The sequence below is a fragment of the Meriones unguiculatus genome, chromosome 2, assembly GCF_030254825.1.
Source record: "Meriones unguiculatus strain TT.TT164.6M chromosome 2, Bangor_MerUng_6.1, whole genome shotgun sequence".
Lineage (NCBI taxonomy): Eukaryota > Metazoa > Chordata > Mammalia > Rodentia > Muridae > Meriones > Meriones unguiculatus.
Window position 1 is genome coordinate 179,649,769 of NC_083350.1, and position 27,143 is coordinate 179,676,911.

Consider the following 27,143-nt stretch of genomic DNA (forward strand, 5'->3'; position numbering starts at 1 on the left):
TCTTGAGAAAAATGGCACATTCCAGGTTTTGGGCAGTAATGGCATTTTGTTCAAGAAAAATAAAAGTGTAAGAAAAGGTTAATGAGAGATATTAAAAGGTCACAGAAGCTGACTCAAAGAGACCGACTGCTAAATGTGAGGCAAGTTAAACATTAAAAAGAGTAATGCCATGCAGCCAGTTCTCATGAGACCTGATAAGCTAGGATCAGAGAGAAGGGGAGAAGGGCCTCCCCTATCCGAGGACTTAGAGAGGGACATGGGAGGAGTCGAAGGAGGAAGGATGGGATTGGGAGGGAATGGGGGAGGGGGCTACAGCTGGAATACAAAGTGAATAAACTGTAATTAATATAAAATAAAAATTTTAATTAAAAAAGAATAATGCTGGGCAATGGTGGTGCAGCACTTGGAAGAGAGAGGCAGGTGGATCTCTGAGTTCAAGGCCAGCCTGGTATATAGGACAAGTTCCTGGACATCTAGGGCTATGTAGAGAAATCCTGTGTCCAAAGTAAATTTTAAAGTAATAATAATTATAGCTAGTAAGATGTTAGTATGAAATATGAGTCCATGAACCTGTGGTGCAACTCAGATGAAAGAAAATAGGAGTGAGAAGGGAAGAATGAGATAAAGTAGTCTTATAGACAAATGCCATTTTGAGAATAAATAAGGATTAACTGAAAACATTTAAAACCATCATTTTCTAATCACTGGTTCCTCCCAAGATCATTGACAACTAAGCAGTAATCGTGCCAGTGAGAATTAGTTTGTTTAAAAAAAAATTCTTAATATGAAAGCATCAGCTAACAGGTACCTTTGTAGTGGATAACTCAAGTGGACCTGCTTTAATCACAGATCTAATTCATTGGCATGTACATTTGGCATGGCTGTGCTCCCAAACATGACAAAACAGCTTAAAAAGCATCAAGATTTGCTTGATGCTGTCTGCAGGGTCAGTCTATGTTCACTTGGCTTTGTAGGCTTGTACAGAATCTCTTGATGGTGTAACCATGTGGCAGAGATGTTTTTCACCTCATGCTGTGAAGGAGGCAGAGAAAAGGTTATGGCAAAAGGGACCGGGGTAAACCCTAAAGACACACACCCAGTAATTTCCTTTTCCAATTAGGCTCCACCGTGCACCTGTTATCATCAGAATATGTCATTCCATTTTAACTCCATTAGGATATGTATTCATTCATTAGATACAAGTCTTTGTGATCAACATGTTTTTAGAAATGCCATCACAGATAACCTAAATGATGCTTTACTGACCCCACCAGGTATTTATCAAATTAACGCCGAGATTACCCATCCTTTATGATATTACTCCTTATGTCACACAAGAGGTAGACAGAATATATCCTCTGCAGTGTCCCAGTCAAACATTAGAGGGCCAGAACCAAACAGTGAAGAAGCAAGAATCAAATCCTTACTGTAGTTTGGAACATCCTGCTGACACAGGTTTTTTTTGAAATATCCATTTCATGAAAGATAAAAGAAAGAGCTCCTCGAGATTAAAGGAAACCAAAGGGGAAGACTGACTGAGCAAATGTGTGATTCTAGATTGCATCTGGCTTTAAAAAAAAATGTATAAACAAAAAAAATTAGGAAATAAGTAGGGATATTTTAATTAATTATTTTTTTATTAACTACACTTTATTCACTTTGTATCCCAGCTGTAGCCCCCTCCCAAACTTACCCTTCCTCCCTCATCTCCTCACATACCCCTCCCCCAGTCCACTGATAGCTGAGGTCCTCCTCCCCTTCCATCTGACCCTGGCCTATCAATCTCATCAGAACTGGCTGCATTGTCTTCTTTTATGGTCTGGTAATACTGCTCCACCATTAGGGGGAGGTGTTTAAAGAGCCAGCAACTGAGTTAATGTCAGAGACAGTCCCTGTTCCCATTACTAGAAACCCACTTGGACACTGAGCTGCCATGGACTACATCTGCGCAAAAGTTCTAAGTTATCTCCATGAATGGACTTTGGTTGGAGTATCACTCTCAGCAAAGAGCCCTGGGCCCAGGATTTTTGGTTCTGTTGCTATCCTTGTGGAACTCCTGCCCTTCCAGGTCTTTCTATCTCCCCCTTCTTTCATAAGATTCCCTGCACTCACAGAACCAGAAAATTTGAACACAAGGAACTTCCCAGAGACTCATACTCCAACCAAGGACTATTCATGGAGATAACCTAGAACCCCTACACAGATGTAGCCCATGGTAGTTCAGTGTCCAAGTGGGTTACATAGTAATGGGAAGAGGGACTGCCTCTGACATAATCTGACTGGCCTGCTCTTTGATCACCTCCCCCTGAGTGGGGAGCAGCCTTACCAGGTCACAGAAGATGACATTGCAGCCACTTTTGATGAGAACTGATAGTCTAAGATCAGAAAGGAGAGGAGAACCTCCCCTATCAGTGGACTTGGGGAGTGGCATGCATGCAGAAAGGGGAGGGAGGATGGGATCGGGAGGGGAGAAGGGAGGGGCTTATGGGGGGATACAAAATGAATAAAGTGTAATTAATAAAAAATTTTTAAAAATTTACATGATAAATAAATAATAAAACATAAAAAATAAAAAAAGAACACATTTAGAACACACACACACAAAAAAAAGATTCCCTGCACTCTGCCCAATGTTTGGCTAAGAGTCTCAGCATCTGCTTTAATACCCTGCTGGGTAGAGTCTTTCAGAGGCCCTCTGTGGTTGACTCTTGTCCTGTTCCCTGTTTCTCCCTCTTCCAATATCTGTCCCATTTGCCATTCTGAATGAGGATTGATCATCTTACCTATCCTCCTTCTTCTTTACCTTCTTCAAGTGTACAGATTTTAGTATGTTTATCCTATATTATCTGTCTAATATCCACTTATAAGTGAGTATACCCCATGTGTGTCTTTCTGCTTCTGGGATACCTCACTCAGGATGATCTTTTCTAGTTCTCTCCATTTCCCTGCAAATTCCATGATTTCCTTGTTTTTAATTGCTGAGTAGTATTCCATTGTGTAAATGTACCACAATTTCTGTATCCATTCCTCCTTTGAGAGACATCTGGATTGTTTCCAGGTTCTGGCTATTACAAATAAAGCTGCTACGAACTTGTTGTATACTTGAGCATATTTTGGATATATGCCTAGGAGTAACTCAGAATTACTAAAACAATACTGTACAACAACAGATTGTCTAAAGGTATCTCAATCCCTGATCTCAAGCTGTACTACAGAGCAATAGTAATAAAAACTGAATGGTACTGGCATAGAAAAAGAATGGTGGATCAATGGAATCTAATAGAAGACCCAGAAATGGACCCACACACTTACAAATACTTGATTGTTGACAAAGAATCCAAAACCATACAATGGAAAACAGCATCTTCAATAAATGGTGCTGGTCTAACTGGATGTCTACATGTAGAAAAATACAAATAGATCCACATTTATCACCCTGCACAAAACAAAAGTCCTAGTGGAACAAAGACCTCAGCGTAAAATCAGACACACTAAATCTGTTAGAAAAAAAAAGTGGGGATGACCCTTGATCTCATTGGCACAGGAGACAAGTTCCCGAAGTAGGGATATTTTAATGTCTATATTGTTTGGTAATATATGAGGTTAAACTTTCTCAATGCTAAATGGCATTATGGTTATGTAGAAGAATATGTCTGTCTCTGCAGACGTATGCTGAGCTAATGAAGGCCAACTTATGGTGCCTGAAAGTCACTTTAAGTAATTAATGTAAAGCCTGTTATATAAAATATGTATGAAATAAAAATAAAGTGTCAAAATATTATGAATTCAAAATGTAAAACTATTTCACTGAATTTGTCTTCCTTCTTTCATGTTTTCTATGTGTTTGATAAAGCTTTAAACATACCCTACCTCTATGTTACATCGCATGTCCAATCACTCAACAAGTTCTGTGCATCACAACTATGCATGTCATTTTAATCTCTCTTCAGTCCCTTCTGTAGTGGCAAATCCACTGTATCAGCTTTCTAACTGTCTTTCTTCTTCCTCTCTGCCTACTGTCAATAACACTTTTATTCCTACAGCATTCTAAAAATACACAGGCTTAAAAGTTGTCTCTGAATTAGCAGTCTTCTTGTGTGATTTCCATAATTAAAACATCCTCACAGCCCTCAAGATAAACCTCACTTCCTTTAAATGTTTCCATAAATCCTTCCTGATGTTGTTGTAGCTTGGTGCCCCAGTCTCATCTTTTATTGCCCTTTGCTTTTGCAGATGTGTTGTGGAAGGAATATTAGAATCTGTAGGGATTCTCTACCCCAGCTAGTTCCCAAATAATCACGACAGAGAGACTATGATTTATTTTATAAGCTTTGAAGCACAGTGACTGGACAGATATCAAATTTCAAAGCTATTTTTGCTATTTCCCAGATACACACTCTAAGTTACTTGCCATAATTGTTCCTGCCTGAGCTGTTTTTGTTTTGTCAGACCAGTTATCATGGCCATGTGCTCATGGTCCCTACTGTTTCATGGCAACTTTATTTCCTGTGGTTTACTCTCCTCCTGCTATATCCTCTGCTTCTGCTCTCTCCTCCAGACTTCATGGTCCCTCTGAGATCTCAAGCTGGGAACCTAAGCTCTGCCTACTTCTCTTCTGCCCAGTTAATAGGCCTTAGTAACTTTATTAACCAATTAACTTTAACTTTGGTGGTACAAGGTTTGCACAACAAAGACCAGTGTACATGAGAATGTACGCAACTGCAACCAGATCTTCAGGGCAGTAAACAGCACTAGAATCCGTAGCCAAACCAACAAGATGCATTCTCAGATTCCTGAAAGAAGATAACAAAAATGCACCATACTGGTCACATATGATGTCACATCTGTAATACTAGCATGTGGGTAAACAAGGCAAGGGGGTCAAGAATTTGAGTACAAGTCAGGCTACATAGTGCTTTCAAGGCTGACCCTGGGCTTCAGCCATGTCCTATCTAAATCAGCCAAATCAATGAATGCCTCATACTCCTTTGGTAAAATGAAGCTTTGTAATTTTTAGGAAATTACTTTAACTCTCTTCCTACCTGACTGAATGATGTCTTACCCTCAGATGAAAGCTTCGATGTTTTATGTGAGAAGGTTTCAGGGAGACCTCTTGCTGGTGTGAGAAAGTAGTTTCTTGTTTGAGTCTTAATTGTTCCCCAAAAGCTCATGTGTTAAAGGTATTCTTTGAAACCTGTTGAGCTTTGAAAAAGTGGCTGGGGTATAAGATCTCCATCTTCATTTGTAGATTAATCAACTAAAAGCTCGTGCTGTGAGAGCATTGGGACGCAGGGAAAACTGAAAGCTGGGAACAACTTGGAAAAAGTTGATCACAGTGGGCATGCCTGGGAAGATATGCATTGTCTCTGGCCTCTTATTTTAGGCCTTGCTTCCTGGAAGTCAGGCAGTGATTAACTTTCCTACGTATGACCTTCTACCATGATGTTCTACCTCAGCACAGGCTCAGAAACGCAGAGCCAAGTGGACAGGAACTGATCGCTCTGAAACTGAGAGTCAAAATAAACCCTTCCTTCTTTGCATCACTTTCTCTGGCATTCTGTAACAGTGATAAAAATTGACTAGTAAATCTCCTTCTGTTTTCTTCTAAATCCAACGACAAATCACAATGTACCTGTAAGTTTACTTTCAGCGTAGTCTTTAGTGAGTAAAGTCCTCAGTCTAAGTATTTCTCAGTTGTTATATAAAGGCAATTATGTAAATATAGTGTTGTAAGAATGAGAAAATGAATGAATAGAAGAATATGTGAATATGGGCATTTTATAAATACTCTCCTATGTGTTGCAAATACCTAGTTTACCAATAATAACGTTGGAGTGGGAGTCAGAGTACATAATGATGGCAAAGAAATAGAGCAATAATGTATAAAATAACTGTGGAAAAGTAGGAACAGGTTTGAAGAATTATATGATGATAGATTTTCATGATAGAAAAGATACAAAGCTTTTTTTTTCACAGTTGTTAAGAAAGAACTTAATTAGTAGGAATTTATTAGGTTGCTAATTAAGGCCAACAAGTGATAAAAGAGACATCATAAAACTAAAAAGCTTCTGTAGATGAAGGAAGAAGATGCCATAGAGCTCAGTAAGAAGGAATTCATCCCTGGTATTATAGACTTAGTCCATTACCGATGGATGGTGAGACCACGGAACTTAGAGGAGAGCCTGTCACTCCAACTTTCATGAATTTGTATTCTAAGTGTGTATTCTTTTGTTGCTGTTGTTCACTTTACACTCTGATATCATGTGACACAATGGTCTGGCTGAGCCTAAAACTCAGATAATCAAGAATAAATCCCTTACTTGAGAGTTCTGTTTTCTCACCTCTTAAATGAAGGTCTCTGTGGTTTCTTGTTGAATGCTAAAACTAAGTGGAAAAAAAGCTGATAAAAACTAGAAGAACAAAGTACTATAGAAAGAACAGCTTCTGTGTTCATCACAGTTTAAATTCAGCACAGTAACATATGCATTTTGTACTGGAATTACATAATCTTAAGTAACTATGACACATTGACATTTTAGTAACATTTGTCTTTCATTGAATTATAATATAGGCAAATTGTCCACAAAAATCATTTGGTGTACTTGTCCCGCTACAAATGCAGTTCTATTTTTCTGTAGTTGAGACCTCTACATATATTAACATATGCATTTTTAAATTTTTTAATATTATTAATATTTTAATGTTAGGTTATGTGTGAATCAGAATTTCACTGATTAGTAAGTATTAACAAGTATATAAATCTGCCTCATTCCTTTTTATAGCGAAGTGTTACTGTTCTTTTTATAAAACTGTGTTTGTTTCTCTCTTAACCCAACTATCACTATTCTTAACCCTCTAAACTAACTGGTTTCCTCCCAGGGTAAATCCCAGGGAAACTTGCACTTTGTTACTTTCCTGGCTGAGATCTCTCTTCTAGTCCAGCCTTCTCTCCACCCATGGCTGAATCACTTTTTTCTCTAGCTCCTCCTCCCCTGGCTAGCAGGAAGTCCATCCCTATTCTTTCCCCATGTTCAGTGATTGGTGGTAAGGTGTTTTATTGGCAAATAAAGATTCAATTGCAGAGCAACTTTTTTTTTTATGCTAAAGATGCCAAAATACTTTATTTTAAATTACATTGCAGAGCCATAATGACAAAACCAGCACAATACTGGCCAAAGCAGATAAAGTAACCAATGGAATACAATAAAGGATGTACTCACATGACTACAAACATCTGATTCTCAACAAAAGCACAAAAATCATAACTTGACTAAACAAGACTAACAAATAAAGCTGGAAAAACTGAATATCCATAGTTGAAGATTTAAAAAAATCAGATCCCTACCTCCAACCCTTACTAAAATCTACTCTGACACAACCAGAGAAAAACAACTCGATATATAGGAATAGGCAGTAACTCTCTGAGTAAGACTCCAATAGTGCGGAATGTACTAGTATATAGAGAAAATCGAGATTTCATCAAATTAAAACACTTCTTTTTTTTTTTTCAATTTTTCATCAATTACACTTTATTCATTCTGCATCCCCCCATAAGCTCCTCCCTCCTCCCCTCCCAATCCCACCCTCCCTCCTCCCTCTGCATGCATGCCACTCCCCAAGTCCACTGATAGGGGAGGTTCTCCTCTCCTTTCTGATCTTAGTCTATTAGTTCACATCAAAAGTGGCTGCATTGTCCTCTACTATGGCCTGGTAAGGCTGCTCCCCCCCAGGGGGAGGTGATCAAAGAGCAGGCCAATCAGATTATGTCAGAGGCAGTCCCTCTTCACATTACTATGTAACCCAATTGGACTCTGAACTGCCCTGGGCTACATCTGTACAGGGGTTCTGGGTTATCTCTATGAATAGTCCTTGGTTGGAGTATGAGTCTCTGGGAAGTTCCCTGTGTTCAAATTTTCTGGTTCTGTTGCTCTCCTTGTGGAGACCCTGTCCTCTTCCCTAGGAACCTCCCACAGAGGGCCTCTGAAAGCCTCTGCCCTACAGACTATCAATGCAGATGCTGAGCCTGATGGGCAACTGTTGGGCAGAGTGAAGGGAATTTTATGTAAGAACTGGGAAATAGTAAGAGCTGAAGAGGGCAGAGCAACTTTTACACAACATTGAGAGGAGATTCTCAGAACAAGGATTGCAATCAGATAAAGAGGATACAGAAATCAGCATTTGAATTACAGAATAACCTTTTGCCTACAGCTAAGTTTTATGAATCTAGTGTACAGCTAAGTTTTATGAATCCATGCACCCACAGATTAATGTTATAAATATTCTAGTTTATAAGCAGTAGTATATTAATATCCTGGTGTGTGCTTTTTCTCTGTATATATTCAATTTTTATGGTATTTTATATAAATAAATATTCATTGTTTTTTGAAAACTGTGTGTGAGATAGACTTATAGATAGGTCAATTGGTCAATAGATAGATGATAGAGAGAGAGGGAGAGAGAAAGACAGATAACATCTTTCAAAGGTTTTTACAACTTACTATCTTAGGAATTGCATCTATTTTTTTTCTTGAGTTTTATTAAACATTGCTGTTTTATTGCTGAGTTTTATTAAATGGTGACTATTAGTCATCACTTTCACCTTTGGCAATTTGGTGACTGAAAACAAGACTTCTTTCCTGATTACAGCTTTAAAGCACATTCCTAATTATTTCAAGTGTCTTTTTACTTGATTGGCACCTACGTATGTGAAGCTCTACCTTAAAGCATAAAATTTATTATATATAAAATAAAGCTACATATGACATGTACATGGACATATGTGGAGAAACAAACACTTGGAATTAATAATATTTAGTGGGGATTAAGAATAATTAGCAGAATGAAGCATTGCTATTGGGAGCAATGCAGTAAATGACAATGTGCCAAGGTGAGGGAAATGATGTTGTGATTCCTTTTTGTAAACTATTATTTTTGAGACTATAATATAATTATATGATATCTCACTTCTTTTTCCTCCATCCAACCGTCCTGAATACTCCTCATTGCTCTCATTTAAGTTTATGACCTCTTTTTAAATATACATACACACGTGCACACACACACACACACACATATATGCAGGCACATACACATATTCCTAAATATAATCTGCTTGGTCTTTAGGTGTTAATTTTATGCATGTTTTCAGGGCTGGAAACTTTACGTTCCTTGTTTTGTGTTTATGTTTGCATATATGATATATGTATGCATGTTTTTATGTGTGAATTCAAGCATGCATGTGCCATGACACGTGTGTGTGTGAAGATGAAAGGATGACACTGAATAATTAGTGCTCACTTTCACCTGGTTTGAGACAGGGTCTCCTGCTCACTGCTGTGCACTCCAGATGAGAGGCTTGGGAGGTTCCAGGGACTCCTGTCTCTGCCTTCCCTCTTACCACAGGAACACTGCCATTGCTTATACATGCCACCATCTGTAGCTTTACACCCTTTTCTGGTTTCTTTTACAACATTCTCCTGCTTCTTGATTTCTGTTAGCTATGCCAGTGTTTCACTTTCAGTCCCGTTAATGATGTCCCTGCAGTCTATTCTTAAGCACTGTGCCCTCTGCTCCAGATCTTTAATCTAATCTTCACCATGGTCTAGCCATCCTTGTGGAGATTCCTTCATCCTGACCTCTCCCAGTAATTCCTTGACTTTGAGTCATCTTTATACAGGTAATAGTGTTTTTCCTAATAAAAGTATCTGTGGTAAGAATTACAAAACGGGCTCTCTATTCCTCCAGGTTCAATCCCCCAGTCTTACCCCAAGCTCTGCAGCAAAGCACGTGGCATACCTCCCTGGCCCCCTGTTCCCATCTTCTGTACATCTCACAGATCTTCCCCTTCTAATCTCTCTCCTCCCACCTGTTACTTTTTTCCAACCCCCAATCCTAGCAGGCACCCCCTGCGAACCCAACGGCCACTCTGCCAGGGCAACAAGAAGGCTGATGGCAGATCCACACTTCTCTCTCTGCTCCTCCAGATTCAGTACCCCAAGTTTCTCCCCAGCTCTGTAACAGAAAACCTGCTGCTGTTCCCCTTTCCTCTCCAACCTTTCCTCCCATCCCCATCCCCACCCCTGTCACCAAGAACAAAGATCTTCAAACATGACTTCCTCCAACCCATCCAATTATTCCAGCCTCCAAGACCAGCAGGCATTCTTTCAGAATACACCGGCAAAGCAGAACAAGAAAACAGCCCCCAACTTCAGCAGATCTCCCCAGCTAAGCTACAGGCCATGTCTGCCAGAAAACCAGGTAGGCTGCCCATAAACTCTCTTTTCTGTCTTTGTTTCCCAAAATACAAAACCCCAATCTCATTCCCAAATGCAGCAGAACACCCATGGCAACCTTCTCTGCCCTACCTCCCATCTCCTACACATCCCACTGATTTTTCCCCTTCCTCTCCCAACTTGTGGCTTTGCGCCAGACCCCAACCCCAGCTTGCACTTCTTGTTAACCCAAGGGCTGCTCCTCCCAGAGGAACAAGTAGGCTCACAATGGGGAAACAGGTAAGCTGAAGACCTTAACTACCCCCTCCTCCCTTCTTAACTATCCCTCCTCCCCTCCAAATCAAATGCCCCAGTCTAGCCCCAATTGCTGTAGCTGAACACCAACTGTGGTCTTTCTTCCCCTTTGCTCTCCTTCACTGTGTATCTCACAGATCTTCCCTTCCTAGATCCCCCCCCCCCCGCCCCTTGCTTTCCCCCAGCTCCCAACTTGAGTAGGCATCCCATGCTAAACCACAGGATACACATGCCAGAAAACCAGGTACGCTGCCTAGAGACATTCTCTCAAAGGTAGACAGTTCTTCAAGGTAAAGGGTTGGAAAAAGATAGACCAAGCAAATGGACCTAAGCTGCTGTTGCCACTTTAATCTCTAACAAAATAGACTTAAAAAAAAAAAACTAATAAAAAGAAATGGCGAAGGACACTACATACAAATCAAAGGAAAAATCCACCCACAGATTTTTTTTCTTCAATTCTTAACACCTATGTACCAAACGCAAGGGCAAACACACGTGTAAAAGAAGCGTAACTACAGCTTAAATCCCGTATTGACCTTTACACACTCATAGTGTGAGACTTTACTCAGTACCCCACTTTCAGAAATGGACACATCATCCACACAAAAAAGAAAATTGAGAACTATTAGGGACAACAGACATTATAAACCCAGTGGACCTAACAGATGTCTTCAAAACATCCAACCCAAACACAAAACAATATATCTTCTCTGTACCTCATGAAACTTTCTCCAAAACTGACCACATACTCAGACTCATAGCAAGTCTAAACATGTACAAGAAGTTACATAAGAAATACCTTCCTGCATCCTATCAGATCACCAGGGATTAAAGCTAGAAGCCAACAATAAAAACAAGAGAAAACTTACAAAATCGTGGAAAATGAATAATTCTCTACTCAATGAAAAACAAGGACCAAATATATCTGGGCACAGGTTTTTTTTCTGAGACTGATTCTCCAACCAGGACCATACATGGATATAACCTAGAACCCCTCCTCAGATGGAGCCTATGGCAACTCAGCATCCAAGTGGGGTTTCCCTAGTAAGGGGAACAAGGTCTGTCTCTGACATGAACTCTTTGATCTGGCTGGCTCTTTGACCTCCCCACTCCTGACAGAGGAGCAGCCTTGCTAGGCCACAGAGGAGGACATTGGAGCCAGTCCTGAAGAGACCTGATAAGCTAAGGTCAGATGGAAGGGGAGGAGGTCCTCCCCTATCAGTGGACTTAGAGAGGGGCAGGGAGGAGATGAGGGAGGAAGGGTAGGATTGGGACAGAATGAGGGAGTGGGCTACAGCTGGTATATGAAGTAAATAAACTGAAATTAATATAAAAAATATAAATTTAATAAAAATAAATTAATTTAAAAAGGAAAGAAATTTAAAGATAGAAATAAGGAAAGATATTAAAGATTTTTCTAGAATTCAGTGAAAATGAATTTGGGTGCAGCACACCCAAACTTATGGGACACAATGAAAGCAGTGTTAAGAAGAAAGTTCATAGCACTATGTGCCTACATTTAAAAAAAAAAGAAAAAGGAAAAAAGAACATGAAAGATCTCATACTAGCAAGCTTATAGCACACTTGAACACTCTAGAACTAAAAGAACAAGTCACTACTGAAAATAGGAGACTTCAAGAAATAATCAAAGCTAGGGATGAAAGCGATAAAATAGAAACAAGGAAAATAATACAAAGAACCAATGAAACAAAGAGTTGATTCTTTGAGAAAATCAACAAAATAGACAAACCCTTATCCAAACTAACTAATAGGCATAGAAAAAAATATCCAAATTAACAATACCAGAAACAAAAAGCAGGACATAACAATAAAGACTGAGGAAACCCAGAGAATCATAAGGACATAGTTTAAAAACCAATACTCCAAATTGGAAAATTAAAAGAAATAGATAATTTTTTAATAGCTACCAGTTAAAAAAGTTAAATCAAGATTACATAAGCAACTGAAATAAGCATATAGCACCTAGTGGAAGAGAAGCAGTCATTAAAGCCCTTTCTGAGAGAAACTGTGGTCAGTATTAAATAGATCAGAAAATAAATATAAAAAAGAAAGAAAGGGAAACAAAACAAAACAAAACAAAAACAGTTCTCCCAAAAACAACAACAAGCCCAGGGCCAGATGGTTTGAGTGCAGAATACTACCACGCTTTCAAAGAAGAGTTAAGGCCAATAGTCAAAAAATTATTCCACAAAAAAGAAACAGAAGGAGCACTGCCAAATTTATTTTCTGAAGCCACAGTTACCCTCATACCCAAACCACATAAAGATTTAACAAAGAAAGAGAATTACAGACCCATTTCCTTTATGAACATAGATGTCAAATACTTTCTAAGAACACATCAAAAAAGTCATTCATGGATCAAGGATGCTTCATCTTAGAGATACAGGGATGGTTCCATATGTGAAAATAATGAAATACAATCTACTTAATAACAAACCGAAAGAAAAAAAACACATCATCATCTCATTAAATACAGAAGAGGCCTTTAACAAAATCCTATACCACTTAATGAGAGATTATGGAAAGAACTGACATACCTGAACATAATAAAAGTTATTTACATTAAGAGCATATAACCAATACCAAACTAAGGGGAGAGGAACTCAAAGTAATTCCAGTAAATTGTGAATAAGATAAAGTTGCCCACTTTCTCCATATCTGTTCAGTATACTATTTGAAGTTTTAGCTAGAGCAATAAGACAGATAAGAAGATCAAGGAGATACAAATTGGAAAGAAAAAAGCCAACATATCATTATTTTCAGATGACATGACAATAAACATAAATGACCCTAAAAATCCACCAGGGAACTGCTATAGCTGATAAACACTTTCACCAAAGTGGCTGGATACAAGATTGCCTCAAAAAAAAAAAAAAAAATCAGAAGCCATTCCATATATAAATGAGAAATGGTCTAAGAAAGAAATCAGGAAAATAACACCTTAGACAGTAGCCTCAAATAATATAAAATGCCTTGGGGTAATTTTTCCCAGACAAGTGAAATACTTATGTGATTAAAAAAAAAAAAAAACCTTTAAGTCTTTTACGGAAAAAAAAAAGAAGAAGATATCCCAAGACGGAAAGATCTCCATGCTCATGGATTGGTAGGATTAACATAGTAAAGATAGCTATCCTACAAAAGCAATCTACAGTTTCAGCAAAGTCCCATCAAAATCGCATCACAGTTCTTTACAGATCTTGAAAGGACAATTCTCAACTTCATATGGAAAAACAAAAATCCCAGGATTTCTAAAACAATTCTGTACAGTAAAAGAGCAGCTGGAGGTCTCATTCTTCACTACTTCACTTGTAGTGCGGGGGTGGGGGGCTATAGTGATTAAAACCATATGATACAGGCATAAAAACAGACACATTTGTCACTGGAATCAAACTGAAGACCCAGACATAAATTCACACACCTACAGAAACTTGTTTTTTTATGTATATTTTTAAAAAGCCATAAATACATGCTGGAAAAAAAAAAAAAAAAAGACAGCATTGTCAACAAGTGGTGCTGGTCAGACCGGCATGTAGAAAGATGCAAATAGATCCATATGTATCACCCTGCACAAAACTCAAGTCCAAGTGGATGAATGACCTCAACATAAATCTAGACACCTTGAACATGACAGAAAAGAAAGTGGAGAATAACATTGAATGGATTGCCACAGGAGACAACTTCCTGAACAGAACACTAACTGCTTAGCACTAAAGTCAACAATTAATAAGTGGAACCTCATGAAACAAAAAAGCTTCTCTGTAATGGAAGTTTTTGTTTCCTTAAAAACTCAGTTATCTTACATCGATATGTTTTTGTTATAATCCCAAAGGTGGGAATTTTGGTTTGTTCACAGCTGATTATTGTTTAGTGTAGAGGCATGGTCTCTGCCAACTGGCATTAATTAAATTCTGAGGCCTTTCAGAGGTTTAAATATGATAGCCCAAAGGAATAAGGTGCAGCAGCTTGGAGGCTGCAGAGGACTGCTTGCTGCACTTGGTGGCTTGCTGGTTACCTGGACTTCCGGATAGTCTGTAGACAGAGATTGGTATTGCCCCCAGAAAATCCTACATGACCCTACCCAACTGGAAGAAATAAAGAAGGCTACGTCCCCTTTCCTTTTCAACCTCTTTTTTTCCTACCTGGGACTAGAGGTCTGGTAGGGAGGTATAAGCTTTAAGGAACCCCAAATAAAGTAGCATTTGAAAAACTAGCTCCTATACTTCTGTAAGGCAAAGAACACTGTTGAGCAGACAAAGCAGCAACCTCCAGAATGGGAAAAGATTTTATAAACTCCAAATCCAATAGAGAACTAATATCCAAAATATATAAAGAACTTCAAAAATTAGGTATCAAAAAAATCCAAATAATCCAACTTAAAAATAGGGTACAGAACTGATTTTAATTTTAATTTTTCAATTATAATAAAGGAAACAAACAAAGTGTTTAAATGTTTAAGTGAAAAAAACTTAAATGTTTAACATCTTTAGCCATCGGGAAAATGCAAATCAAAACTACATTGAGATTCCATCTTACACCTATCAAAATGGCTAAAATCAATAACATAAGTGACAGCCCATGCTAATGAGGATGTGGAGGAAAAGAACATTCCACCATTACTGGCGGAAGTACAAACTTGTACAATGACTATGAAAATCAATATGGCCTTTTCACAGAAAGTTGGGATTCGATCTACCTCAAGCTCCAGCTATACCACTCTTGAGAATATACCAAAGGATGCTCCGGCCTACCATAAGGATATTTGCTCATCCATGTTCATTGGAGCTTTATTCATACTAACCAGAAATGGAAACAATCTAGATGTCCCTCAGCAGACGAATGATAAAGAAAATGTAGTGCACTTATACAATGGAATATTACTCAGCTGTTAAAAGAGATGAGACCATGAAATTGGCAGATGAATGAATAGATGGAACTAGAAAATAATCATTCTGAGTAAGTTAACCCAAACTTCCAAAAGATAAATATGATATATATTCACTTATAAGTGTATATTAGCTGTTAAGCACATGGTAACCAAGCTACAATCCATAGATCCAAAGGAAACAGGAGAGGTCTCGGGGATAATATATGATGTCCCTGGGAGAGGGGAAGTAGAATAGATTATTGGAGTCACATCACTAAGGGTACTCTTTCTGTATAATGTCTGGCTGTCGCTCTTTACATCTGTCCCATCTGCTGCCGGAGGAAGCCACTCTGATAATCACTGGATAAGGCACTGCTCCATGAGTAGAGCAGAATACCATTAGGAATTGTTTGATTGATTTGTTTTTTTAGACCAGTACTATTTGGTTTTACCTTAGATCTCTGGGTGATCTAGTCTCTCAATGTTGGTTACCCAAGCCAATTGTGGGCTCTTTCTCCTGGAGTGGGCCAAACCAGGAGGTTCGGTAGGTCAAGCCAGACATGGCTTGCCTACTCCCACAAGTTCTATGCCACCGCTGCCCTAGCAAATTTTGTAGGCAGAACAAATTGTAGGTCAAAGGTTTTGTAGCTGTTTTGTTAACAGAGTTATAGTCTAAGTCCTTTCTGATACAATGAGTGCGAGGGGGAAAAAGGACTTTATGATTTATTCCTGAGCAAGCATGAGGTAGAGCTTTGGGAATTCACCAGGGATAATTTTTAGGCTTCCAATTTCTAGGTATTTCTGATCTGGTAGTGTCTTATGTTACTAAGGGTGTGCTATCTTTGCAAACATATGACAAATGTAACAACAAAATTTTGTAGGTTACCATTCCTTTTAATCGATTTTTAAAATTTTTGTTGTTTAATTACAATAAAGTTTGTCGGTGTGGCTGTCCCCTCAGTCCCTTTAGTGCTGAGTTGTGCAGCAAGTGAAAGCAGGTGGCATGGCTGCCTCCCAACACGCTTCCCCATGGCTACCTTCGCTGTGGCAGCCTGACCAGAATACAAGGTTATAACATTTGTTCACCAAAAGCACACTTTACCGTCTCCCCTCATGCGCCTCAGTCTCTGTAACAAAAATACAGAGAGAAACTGGGAAGGCTGTGGCCATGTTAGAGATCCTCACCAAGTTGTGCACAAAGGCAGCAGCATTTGGGAAGACACTCTTTTCATTCAGGCCAGTGCATGCCTTCATTTCCCTGACTTTCTGGTGGTGACACTATTTCCTAACACTGCCCATAAATTTTAACAAGTCAGACAAAACCACCAAAGAATCTCCTCTGCCAATTTCAATTGTGCCAGTTGTAGGTGCGTTGGTTCTATTCGGATGGTGCTGAGGAGGGGGACCTGCAGAGCTGTACTGATTTTCTGCTTTCATCCAAAGTAAGTATTTGATTCCACTTCAGGGAGCTGAGGGTGGGAGGCTCTAACCTGCTTCTTTTGTTCAGCAGGTGGCAATTGATTATGGCTACTGAATGAACTTTGTGCTACATAATAGAGTTACAGATTAAGCTTTGCTTATTTACTTTCTCACAAGTTTCCACTGAGGTGCCTTTAGAAAAGAAAAGCTAATAATAAAAGTGTAATGGGTCATTCTTATCTTTTTATCCTTCAAGCCTTTCTCTGCAGTGATTTCACCCTAGGAATTGTTTATTTGCTCATTATGCAGACTCCATCTTAGAAGAGCACAGAGCCTGAACAACCTCAACTTAATGCACTTGGATTTTTTGTTGTTGTTGTTGTTGTTGTGTGTGTGTGTGTGTTAAGGCTTTATCCTCTTTGAACCTAGTTCAGTACAGTAACACCTCAGAAGAAAGTTGGCTTGAGCTGGTGGATTCTTGAGGCTCACAGGCAAGTTGGCATAGTATCTGGGCAATGGAAGAGTGGCAAGACACAAACTAGCCCATCCCAACATCTACCCCATCTGTGAAGTGCAGAATTGAGTGAAGATACAAAACTGCAGAAACCCTATGACACAGGACAAGAACAGATTAACCCAAAAAAGTCCTAGGATCCAGTATTGAAAGTGTGGCAGAAGCCAAAGGTCTTCAACCAGACCAATGACTCATTGCAAGGAACATTTGTGAATGAAGCTATAAGGGTAAAAACTATAGTGTGGGACACACTGTGACACACCACAGCTTCCACTGCAAGATGCTTTTTTGGCTTTGCTTTGTTTTGTTGTTTTGTTTTCGTTGGGTTGCAAAAATGGAGAGTGGATATGGAAGGATGGGGAGATGTGTGGAATTGGGATGCATGATATGAAATTCACAAAGAATCAATCTTTTAAATTTAAAAATTGAGAGTGATTAAGATATAGCCGCAAGGTTGTCCATCAGCCTCTACATGTACCCATATACATACATGCATACCCACCACCTTTGTGCATCTTCATGCACATGAACATGCACATACATACATACATACATACACATATGCAAAAAGGGAATTAAAACTAAAAAATCAGTAGGCCTTGGGCAAATTATAGACTACAATAGGTCTAGCAAGCCAAGCCTGCAGCAGAATGCATGAGCCAGGGACTGAAGCAAACACGGCAGCTGATAGAAGGAATTCAGAACTCAGTCCAGAAAGTCCATTTTTTTTTTTATTATCCAAATCAAACAGATAATGGAGCAACCATAAGCAGAAACAGAGGTACACAATAGATAGTGTGAGGAAAAGAAATGCTTGGACACATTGCAGCCATGTTTCAAAAGAATCTCAACATACATGGGGCCCCTATTGGGCTTTTCAAAGAAATCTCATTTCCCTTGGACCTCAATCTCCATCTTTTAACATTCCTACAGCACCGGCAGCCACAGCCAGTCTTTCTCTTGCAATTACTGGCTTTTGAAATTCTAAAGAAAAAGTAAAGTAAAACATCCAGGGACCGTGCCTTTTCTCAAAGCATTGCAAACTCTGCAGAAACCTTGGAGCAAGGCACTTTACAGTTCTATGAATAATCCTAGCTCAACTCCCTTCCAGCTGATATGTAGCCATTTGACACCATCACTTGAAAGAAAATGAAACTCTATGTTCCCTTTTAGTCCTTCTACCCTTTCAACTTCTTTGTTCCTAAATGGATAAAGACATCAATTAAAACTCTTTGTCTGCAAATAGAATGGGAAATAAGAGAAAATGATGCCTTTGTACTCTCTGGGAAGATTTGCCTGTGAAACTCTCATTTCCTATCATAAATGAAAAGAATACAGGACAATAATGGCAAGTGTCATTTGGAGGCTTAACTTCTTTTAGAAAACATGAGTTAGAATCAAGGTAATGTAAGATGTTATGTGGTTCAACCTCTGCTAGTCAAATAAATTATAACACTTAATGTTCATTGAGAACTTTTCTGCGAGGACAAGCACTGCTCTAAGTACTTACACCCCACCTGGTAACAATAAAGAAGTTACAATTTCTCTATGCTAAAATAAAGGCTCACCTATAAGTGGATATTAGCTGTAAATTGAAGGATAACCACGCTACAATCCACAGACCGAAAGAAGATAAGTAACATGGAGGCCTCAGGGTGGGAGAAGGGGAATCCATAAATCTTACTGAGATGGGGAAGTGGAATACACATTGTGGGTAGACATGGGGAGGAGACTGGATGGGGTTAGGGGAGATAGGAACAGGAGAGATTGGGTGGAGGGAAGAGAGAAGGAGACAACTGGAACTGGAGGGGGACATCTCTGGGATGAGCTGGAAACCTAGGGCAGTGTAAACTCCCAGGACCTATGAGGATAACCCTAGCTAATACTCCTAGCAATGGGGTATTTGGAGCCTGAACCAGACATCTCCTGTAACCAGGAAAGACTTGCAATGGACTGACTGGGACACAAACCCAGCCACGAAGCCTTCAACTTACAATTTGTCCTGCCTACAAAATGTGCAGTGGTACAGATGGAGCAGAAACTGAGAGAATGGCTACCCAATGATTAGTCCAGCTTGAGAACCAGACCATGAGAGGGAGTCATCCCTGACACTGATATTTTGTGATACTTGCAGACAGGAGCCTACCTTAACTGTCATCAGAGAAGCTTCTTTAAGCAACTGATGGAAACAGATACTGAGACCCACAGCCAAACATTAGGTAGAATTGGGGAATCATGTAGAAGAGGGGGAAGAAAGATTGTAGGAGCCAGAGGGGTCAAAGACTACAGAATCAACTAACATGGACCCATAGGGACCAAAGAGACTGAACCACCAACCAGTGAGCATGCATGGGAACAACCTAGGTCCTCTGCACATATGTAAGAGCTGTGCAGCTTTGTCTTCATGTGGGACTTCTAACATTGGGAGCAGGGCCCATCCTGACCGTGTTGCCTGTCTTTGGAGCCCCTAACTGGGCTGCCTTGTCTAGCCACAATAGTCTCCTAGTCTTACTGCAATTTGAGGTGCAGAGGCTGGTTGATGATACCTATGAGAGGCCTCCTCTTTTCCGGAGATAAAGAGAGGAGAGTGAATGGGAAAGAGGCAAGAGAAGGGGAAGGATTGGCAGGACAGTAGGGAGGGGAAGAGGAAAACTGGGTGGAGGTAAAGTTAATCAATCAATCAATTAAAAAGAAATAAAGGGCCAGGTGTGATGGTTCATGCCTGTAATTCCAGCATTCTGGGAGGAAGCAGCAGGTGGATCTCTGTGAGTTTGAGGCCAGTTTGGTCTACCAAGCGAGTCCCAGGACAGCCAAGGCTACACAGAACAACCCTGTCTTGAAAAAAAAAGAAGAAAGAGAGAGAGAGAGAGAGAGAGAGAGAGAGAAAGAGAGAGAAAGAAAGAAAGAAAGAAAGAAAGAAAGAAAGAAAGAAAGAAAGAAAGAAAGAAAGAAAGAAAGAAAGAAAGAAAACATTGAGGCACAAAGATACTGGTTACATAGCAACACCGTAAGTGGCAAAGCTGTCCAGCATGTCTGACTTGCGCCTCTCAAACACAGTGATAAGTATAACTAACTACCATTATGTCTACCATTGTATAATGGGCATAATGACTTGCTTTGTTCCTAAATCAATCTGTGTGTGTGTGCGCGTGCGTGCATGCGTGCGTGTGTGCGTGCGTGTGTGTGTGTGTGTGTGTGTGTGTGTGTGTGTGTGTGTATATCTATGTGCACTTGTATTTGGGGACCAGAAATCAATATCCAGTGTCTTCCTCAACTGCTTTCACCTTACTTTGCTGTTGTTGTTTTGGTTTGCTTTGGGTTTTTGTTTGTTTGTTGGTCGGTCGGTTGGTTGGTTGGTTGGTTGGTTGGTTGGTTGGTTGGATTCTTGAGACAAGGTTTCTCTATGTCGCCTTGGCTGTCCTGGACTCAGTTTGAACACCAGGTTGGCCCCAAACTCACAGAGATCGGTCTCTGTGCTGGAATTACAGGCATGCACTATCGTGCCTGGCTTCACTTTAGCTGTTAATACAAAGTCTCACACTGAACATGAAGCTATCACATTCAGCTGGACTAACTGGCCAGGGAGCCTTGTCTCCAGCTTCCCTACGCTAGAATTCCAGTTGTCTTTAGCTGTCCAGCTTTTACAGACATACTGGAATCAGACTTGTATCCTCATGCTTACCAGTCTCTCCAGAACCTCACTGCAGATCAAAATACAAAACATACTTTTCCTTTTTGTTTCATTTTTGACATTTTGCGTATTTATTTATTTGTCTGTTTGTTTATGTGCTTGCATATGGTCAGCATATACCACAGGACACATATGAAGGTCAGAGGAAAACTTTGTGGAATTGGTTTTCTCTGTCCACTTTTCATAAGATTCAGGGGTCAAACTCAGGTCTCCAGGATTTTTTTTTTTTTTTCAGGCAAGCCTTGAGAGTGCTGCTGGGCTGAAGGTATGGCTGGGAGCAGCAAAGCCACCTCACTGGGTCACCCTCTTTGCATTTCCCCTTATCTGCTCCTGACACTGAGCCCCGGCCATCTGTGCACCTGCCATCGGGTGGTTCCATCCTGTCTGCTGTGTGTACGAAGGATGAAAGCACTGCCTGTCGCTTCCTGAAAGCACCCCTGCGGCACTCCATTTTAAAAGGAAAACTACCGCAGACTCCAGATGTTTGTGGAAGCTTGGAATTTCACTCTCTTCTCCTTTATAGTCTATGTGCTTTTTGGTTTGCTCATCTTGTAATTTCAAAATAAGTGGTTAGTTTATTGAAAAAAAAATAATATTACACGCAGCACTCAAATTTCCTTTGGATGTTGCAGTCTGGATGTGGTTCACTCAAGGCTGATCTGTGTTTCAAAGGGCACCCAGCCCTGACATTTGTTAGCAGTTTCACTAACCCACCTACTTTATAACACCTTAACTCCCCTGCAGACTCCAGCATTCAAATCCTCTGTTTTCAGCATCAGAACAAAACTGCCACATTTCTGTTCATTCTGGAGCCAAAGCTGTCATAATCCGCTGTTATATATTTTGATTGTCCTCAAGCTGTCAAACTGTTCTCAGCAACTATCAAAACATGCCAAATTCATTTGTGATGGTGGGCTTGTGAGACTGTAATCTTTCAGACAAACGGGGTTAGACAAATAGCAAATACAGAAAAATTAAAAGAATGAAATGCAGTATGCCCCGTGTTATTAAATATGATAGAGTTTGCTACATAGAAATGATTGATATTTATGAAGGCAGAATCTGAATTGTTGTACAAAGCAGTGTCAAGTAGTTTTCAACAGCAAATGTTTTTTCTTTAGTTAATATTATTTTTAATTTGCTCTGCCTTTGTCTCTGTCTCTCTCTCTGTATGTGTGTCTGTGTGTGTGTGTGTGTGCATGTCCACAGAGGCCATAAGTATCACTCCATCTGGAGCTAGAGTTACAGGTAGGATGTGAGATGCACTACATGGACCTGAACTCAGGTCCTCTGGTAGAGCTTTACAAACGCTCTTAACTGCAGAGCCATCTCTCCATGCTGCCACATCTATTTTTACTTTGAGATAGCCAAAGGTTAAAATATGTGCCAGTTACAGTTCGGTACAATTGCTGGATTTCATGTTTTATTAATCTTAAGACTGAACTCCAAAACATTTTTTGTCTGCTTCCAATTAATAAGACACTCCAAGAATGCCCTGGAAGAGCTGAGGGAGCCCTGTGATCACATCTTAGCAAGTATAATGAAGTGAAAGGATGGAGGTTTATGTCTGCCTCAACTCCCCAACACTGAATGCCCCTCTTCCTAACTGCATTTGGAAAGTTAAATCTCATTTTGAAGTATGTTACTCTTTATATGTAGTTGAAGAATTATAAACTAATTGGATAAGGTAAGAAGAGACTAAGTATCCAGCTTTGGACATTGGTCATCATGTGGTTTATTTTCAATGTGGAATTAAAACAAAACCCTCAAATTTTGCTTTGATTGCCATCACTCCAGGAAAGAACAAGAGGCCTCAGAAGCAGGTCCCTCGTTATGGGGTTGTAGGCCTCCACAGTGCCCATACCGACTTTGAAAGGCTGCATCCCTCAGAAGGAGGCAGAAGTGAATTTTCACAAACTGAACTCGTGCATTTGCATTTTCCTAGTTCTACTTCCGTATCAAGTGCAGTGTCAGCTATTTACCAGGAGGTTCATTTAGTTGTCTGGCTTTTCTCATTCAGAGGTGTAAGTTTTACTTTTTGGAAAAATGTATTCATTTCTAAGAAAATGTGCCAAAATAAATTTACTTTTGATACTGATGATAGTGTTATGTAACAACTTCAAATGAATTGATAGTATTTGTCCCAAAAAACTGAAGGGTAATGCTACTACACACTCAGTGTTAAGCGTGAGTCTGCCTATTTTCGAGTCCCTTCTTTGATTATTAAATGTATTGAAGTATGTGTGTGTGTGTGTGTGTGCGCGTGTGTGCGTGTGCACGCGCGCGTGTGTACCTTAGCGTGTGCAAGCACACATTCGTGAGTGCATGTAGGTAAACATGTATGCATACAAGTATGTGGAAGCCATAGATCAGTCTTGAGTATCATTCTTTTTGAGACAGGGGTGCTCATTAGGACTGATTGGCTCACTGACTATGCTGGTAGGCTGGCCAGGGAGCCCCAGAGAGCTCCGTATCTCCACTTCCTCAGCACTAGGATTGTAAGTGAGCAGCTGCACACCTGGCTTTTCACATGGGTGCTAGGGATCATACTCAGGTCTTCATACTTATGTGACTGGCACTTTAACTCACCTATTTCTCAGGCAGGATATTAAGGTATTACTAAACAAGAGAGTGTGTTTCACATTACCGTCTTCTGTGAAGAGCCCAAATCCTCTGGTCAGTAAGCTTAGCACTTACCTCAAAGACCCGTTGTATCTTCACAAAGTCTTCCACACTGAGCTGGTTTTCAAGGGGGCCTACACCACAGTCTTCGCTAGCAGTAGCACCTTCCATTTTCTCAAGGCATGTTGGCTTTGTCTGTGGCCCCATGTTTAATTCAAGGGCAGCATTGGAGCAGCTCCTAATAACTTCTCCCCTCTTCAGCATCCTTCAGCTCCCTGTGTTTGTTTCTCTTGTTGCTGCTTCAACAGGTGCCTTTGAGAAGGAGTCCAATATAGAATAGAATTTAAAATGAAAGTTTCAAACATACACTTAAGATGTTGAACAAAGGTAGGAAATGAAAGCCTTCAACACCTTCCCTTCCTTGAAACCATAGTTAGTTTTCAAGGCCTCCAAGTCAGCTCTTTATATTCTGTTTAACCTGAATTCACTCGGGCTTTGCCACTTCATAGCAACTGACAAGGAAACCCCTTCTCGTCCACATTTAAATGAATTAGAAAGCAACTTTTTTCTAACCTCTTTGACTAACCTTGAGGACTGCTTTCACTCGTGCTTTTCAGCTGTGTTTTCTCTTCTGGGGATGTTTGGGGATGAAGGTGCACAGCTCCAAAGCTTCTCCACATAGTGAGGTTCCTGCACCCAAAGGCCACCTTCCCAGTAACACAGAGTTGTTTGTTTTCTCTGGTCTGGTGCTTTTGTGTGTTTCCTGGTAACCAACATCAAGCCAACTGACTTTCCCTTTACTTCCCTGTGCCTGAATGACTGAACAGAAGGTTTGACTCTTTAATGTAATTTTAAAGTTACCTTTTTTTTTTTTTTTGGAAAAATTTTTCACTCTACTCACCTTTTTATTAAGTGATGTCCTCTATTATTTAAAAACAACTTTGACAAGTATATTTCCTATGAAACAAGGCTATATGATTAGCCAAAAATAAAAATAAAAAAATAGAGCCTGACATTCAAGAATTTTATACTTTCCACTCACAACTTATCTTACTTGTATTTACTAAATATATATTCTTCATATTTCCTTTGTCATAGGTTATATGTGCATGTTGTAAGGATAACTCAGAAAAGCCTTCAACTCATTACAGCTGTAAGGAAAAGCAAAACAAATCATTACGTGATAAACGATGATAGTGTTACTGTGTTTCTACATTTATCTGTACCACCCCCAGTTCAGCTAATTAACTGAAAAGGAGAAGCGGGGGAGACGGAATAATGGTCTTTGTTTTGTTCTGTTATTGTTTGTTTGGTGTTTTGGTATTGTTTGTGTTTTTATTTTGTTTTGGGGGTAGTTGTCATGTTCCAATTTCCAGGAACTACACTTGAAATTTTTCATTCCTTCCTTTGCCCAGACTCCATATAACGTCACAAAGCACACAAAACCATTATCCTATTTTATGAGTGATGTGACAACAGGAGAAGTTAGAAAGATAAAATCCCAGCAGAGTGGCTCCCAGGCATTAAATTTTGTGTTTCAGATGGTTATTTTGCATTGCATTTTCATCTTCTTGAAGGGAAACCTGACAGGAGAGCTTCCTTCAGGTCTGATCCAGCTCTAAAGGTCTAGAAGCTCCATCATGAATGGTAATGCCGAGGGCCTTTCTCAGAGCACAGAGAACACTTTCTGAAAGCATTCCTGTGCCAACTTAGAATAAATTATAATTTCACTCACAAGTCCATCCATTCACTCACATATCTATTTTATGTTCAAAATCCGTAAGAACTCTTTGAAATTGATGGCTGATTTTGTTAGATTAATAGTTTAGTGGAGCAGTTACCTGTCTCATTTGGCTTCCAGGCCACTTACAGTGTTGTAAGTGTCTCAGAAAGACTCTGGAGTCATAGGCACAGAGGAAAGGATGGCTCTACAGAGTGTAGACAGAGTATCACAGAGGCAGAAAGGCAGATGGGCGAATTGGCAAGTGTATCTTTTCTTTGTGTATTTGTGCATGTTTTTGTTTGTGTGGGTGTACATGTGTGTATGTGCATGTGTAAAAAAAAGGGAAATTCCAGTTCCTTTATCAACTGCCATCCACTGCTGCTTATTATTATTATTATTATTATTATTATTATTATTAAGACACTCTCTCACTGGGTTGGCCTTCCCGAATAGGCTAGGTGAGCTGACCAGCAAAACTGATGTATCTTTCTGTTTCCTGTCTCTGTCTATCCAGTACTGGGATTATAAATCTGCACCATGTTGGCCAGCTTGTGAGCGCATTCTGAGGGTAAAACTTGAGTCCTAGGGCTGGTAAAGTAGGCACATTATCCATACAATTATCCTCTTGGCTCAATATTTAGCTTTCCTGGATTAGGCTTCCTTATAAATTAGGAAAATATTTTTAAGACTACAGCCATGAATGTCACTATGTTATGTCACATGGGATCAAATTTTGTCTTCCTACCATTTTAGCGGGTTAGTTAATAGTGGTTTATATCAGCTAGTGCAGTCCCAGGAGTGTTTGTAAAATAGTTCATAATGATATTCTGCAGAGTCGATCTTTGTTCAGTAACAGATACTAATGAGGGAGAGATGAGGAAATAGGAAAAAAAAAATCTGTGAAGCTACACCAGAAGAGGCAGGTATCCCACTGGCTGATAATGCAAAAGCCTCTAATTATTCTAAGACCATTAAGCTGCCTGGCCTACTTAGCTTCCACAAGATGCATCTCTAAATGTGTTCATTAGTAAGACAGGAATGTGTAATGAGCAACTAACCAATTTTGCTAGAAACTAATTAATTCACATAGTTGTCTTTCTGAAAAATTATGACAGCAGAAATCATTATTGATAGCAAAGTCTTAAATGGCTCTACTATGATTTAGGGCCATGTGGATAATTTCCAGGTTACATTTCTATAGTATTCTAAAATCCATGACTAAGCTATTCACTGTTTAGCTTGACCTCCTTCACCATTTGCTGTGAAAATTACAATTCTGTAAGGAACATCAGGATGAAGTCTCTGTGCTCATTGTTGCCATTTAGCTAAGGCAAAGGACTTGAACAATACTGGGTCAGTTCTGCAGGGTGAGGCCAATCTCCATCAGCAGAGTAGAGCGTCTGGTACCCAAGGGCTAATGAGATGACACACCCACTTGCCTCTGATTTCCTTGGAATCTTGGGACTGAAAAACTTCTACCACTGAATAGACACTCCCTCTGTAGCCTTATTCCCATGCTTCACTCGATACACAAACCACTTTGCTTTTTCCTTTCTGTAATTACTCTGCAGTGAGGTGAATATTGAGCTTCCCTTACCCTTTATATCTCCCTTCCCTTTGGGCTGGAGTCATTTCTAACATTTTTCCCCTCACCTAGAATTCGCTTTCCACTTCTTCATTGGAAATTGTCCCAAGTCGAGGCTACTGCTTCTCTGGGCCTGAAAAGAAGAGAGTTACTCCCTACTGTCTTCTTGTCCCATAAG

General features: G+C 39.8%; 1 protein-coding gene across 1 annotated transcript in view; it reads right to left on the reverse strand.

Annotated features, from left to right (window-relative positions):
• The window catches only part of Wdr49 (WD repeat domain 49), a 166,757-nt gene extending 142,408 nt beyond the window's left edge, over positions 1 to 24,349 (reverse strand). Inside the window, exons 1-2 of the mRNA XM_060376946.1 lie at positions 24,244 to 24,349; positions 23,733 to 23,969 (exon numbers count right to left, since the gene is read on the reverse strand). Coding sequence (XP_060232929.1) covers positions 23,733 to 23,921 — 189 coding nt within the window. The 5' untranslated portion in view covers positions 23,922 to 23,969; positions 24,244 to 24,349. The remainder of the gene's footprint in view (positions 1 to 23,732; positions 23,970 to 24,243) is intronic.
• Between the last annotated feature and the right edge of the window lie 2,794 nt (positions 24,350 to 27,143).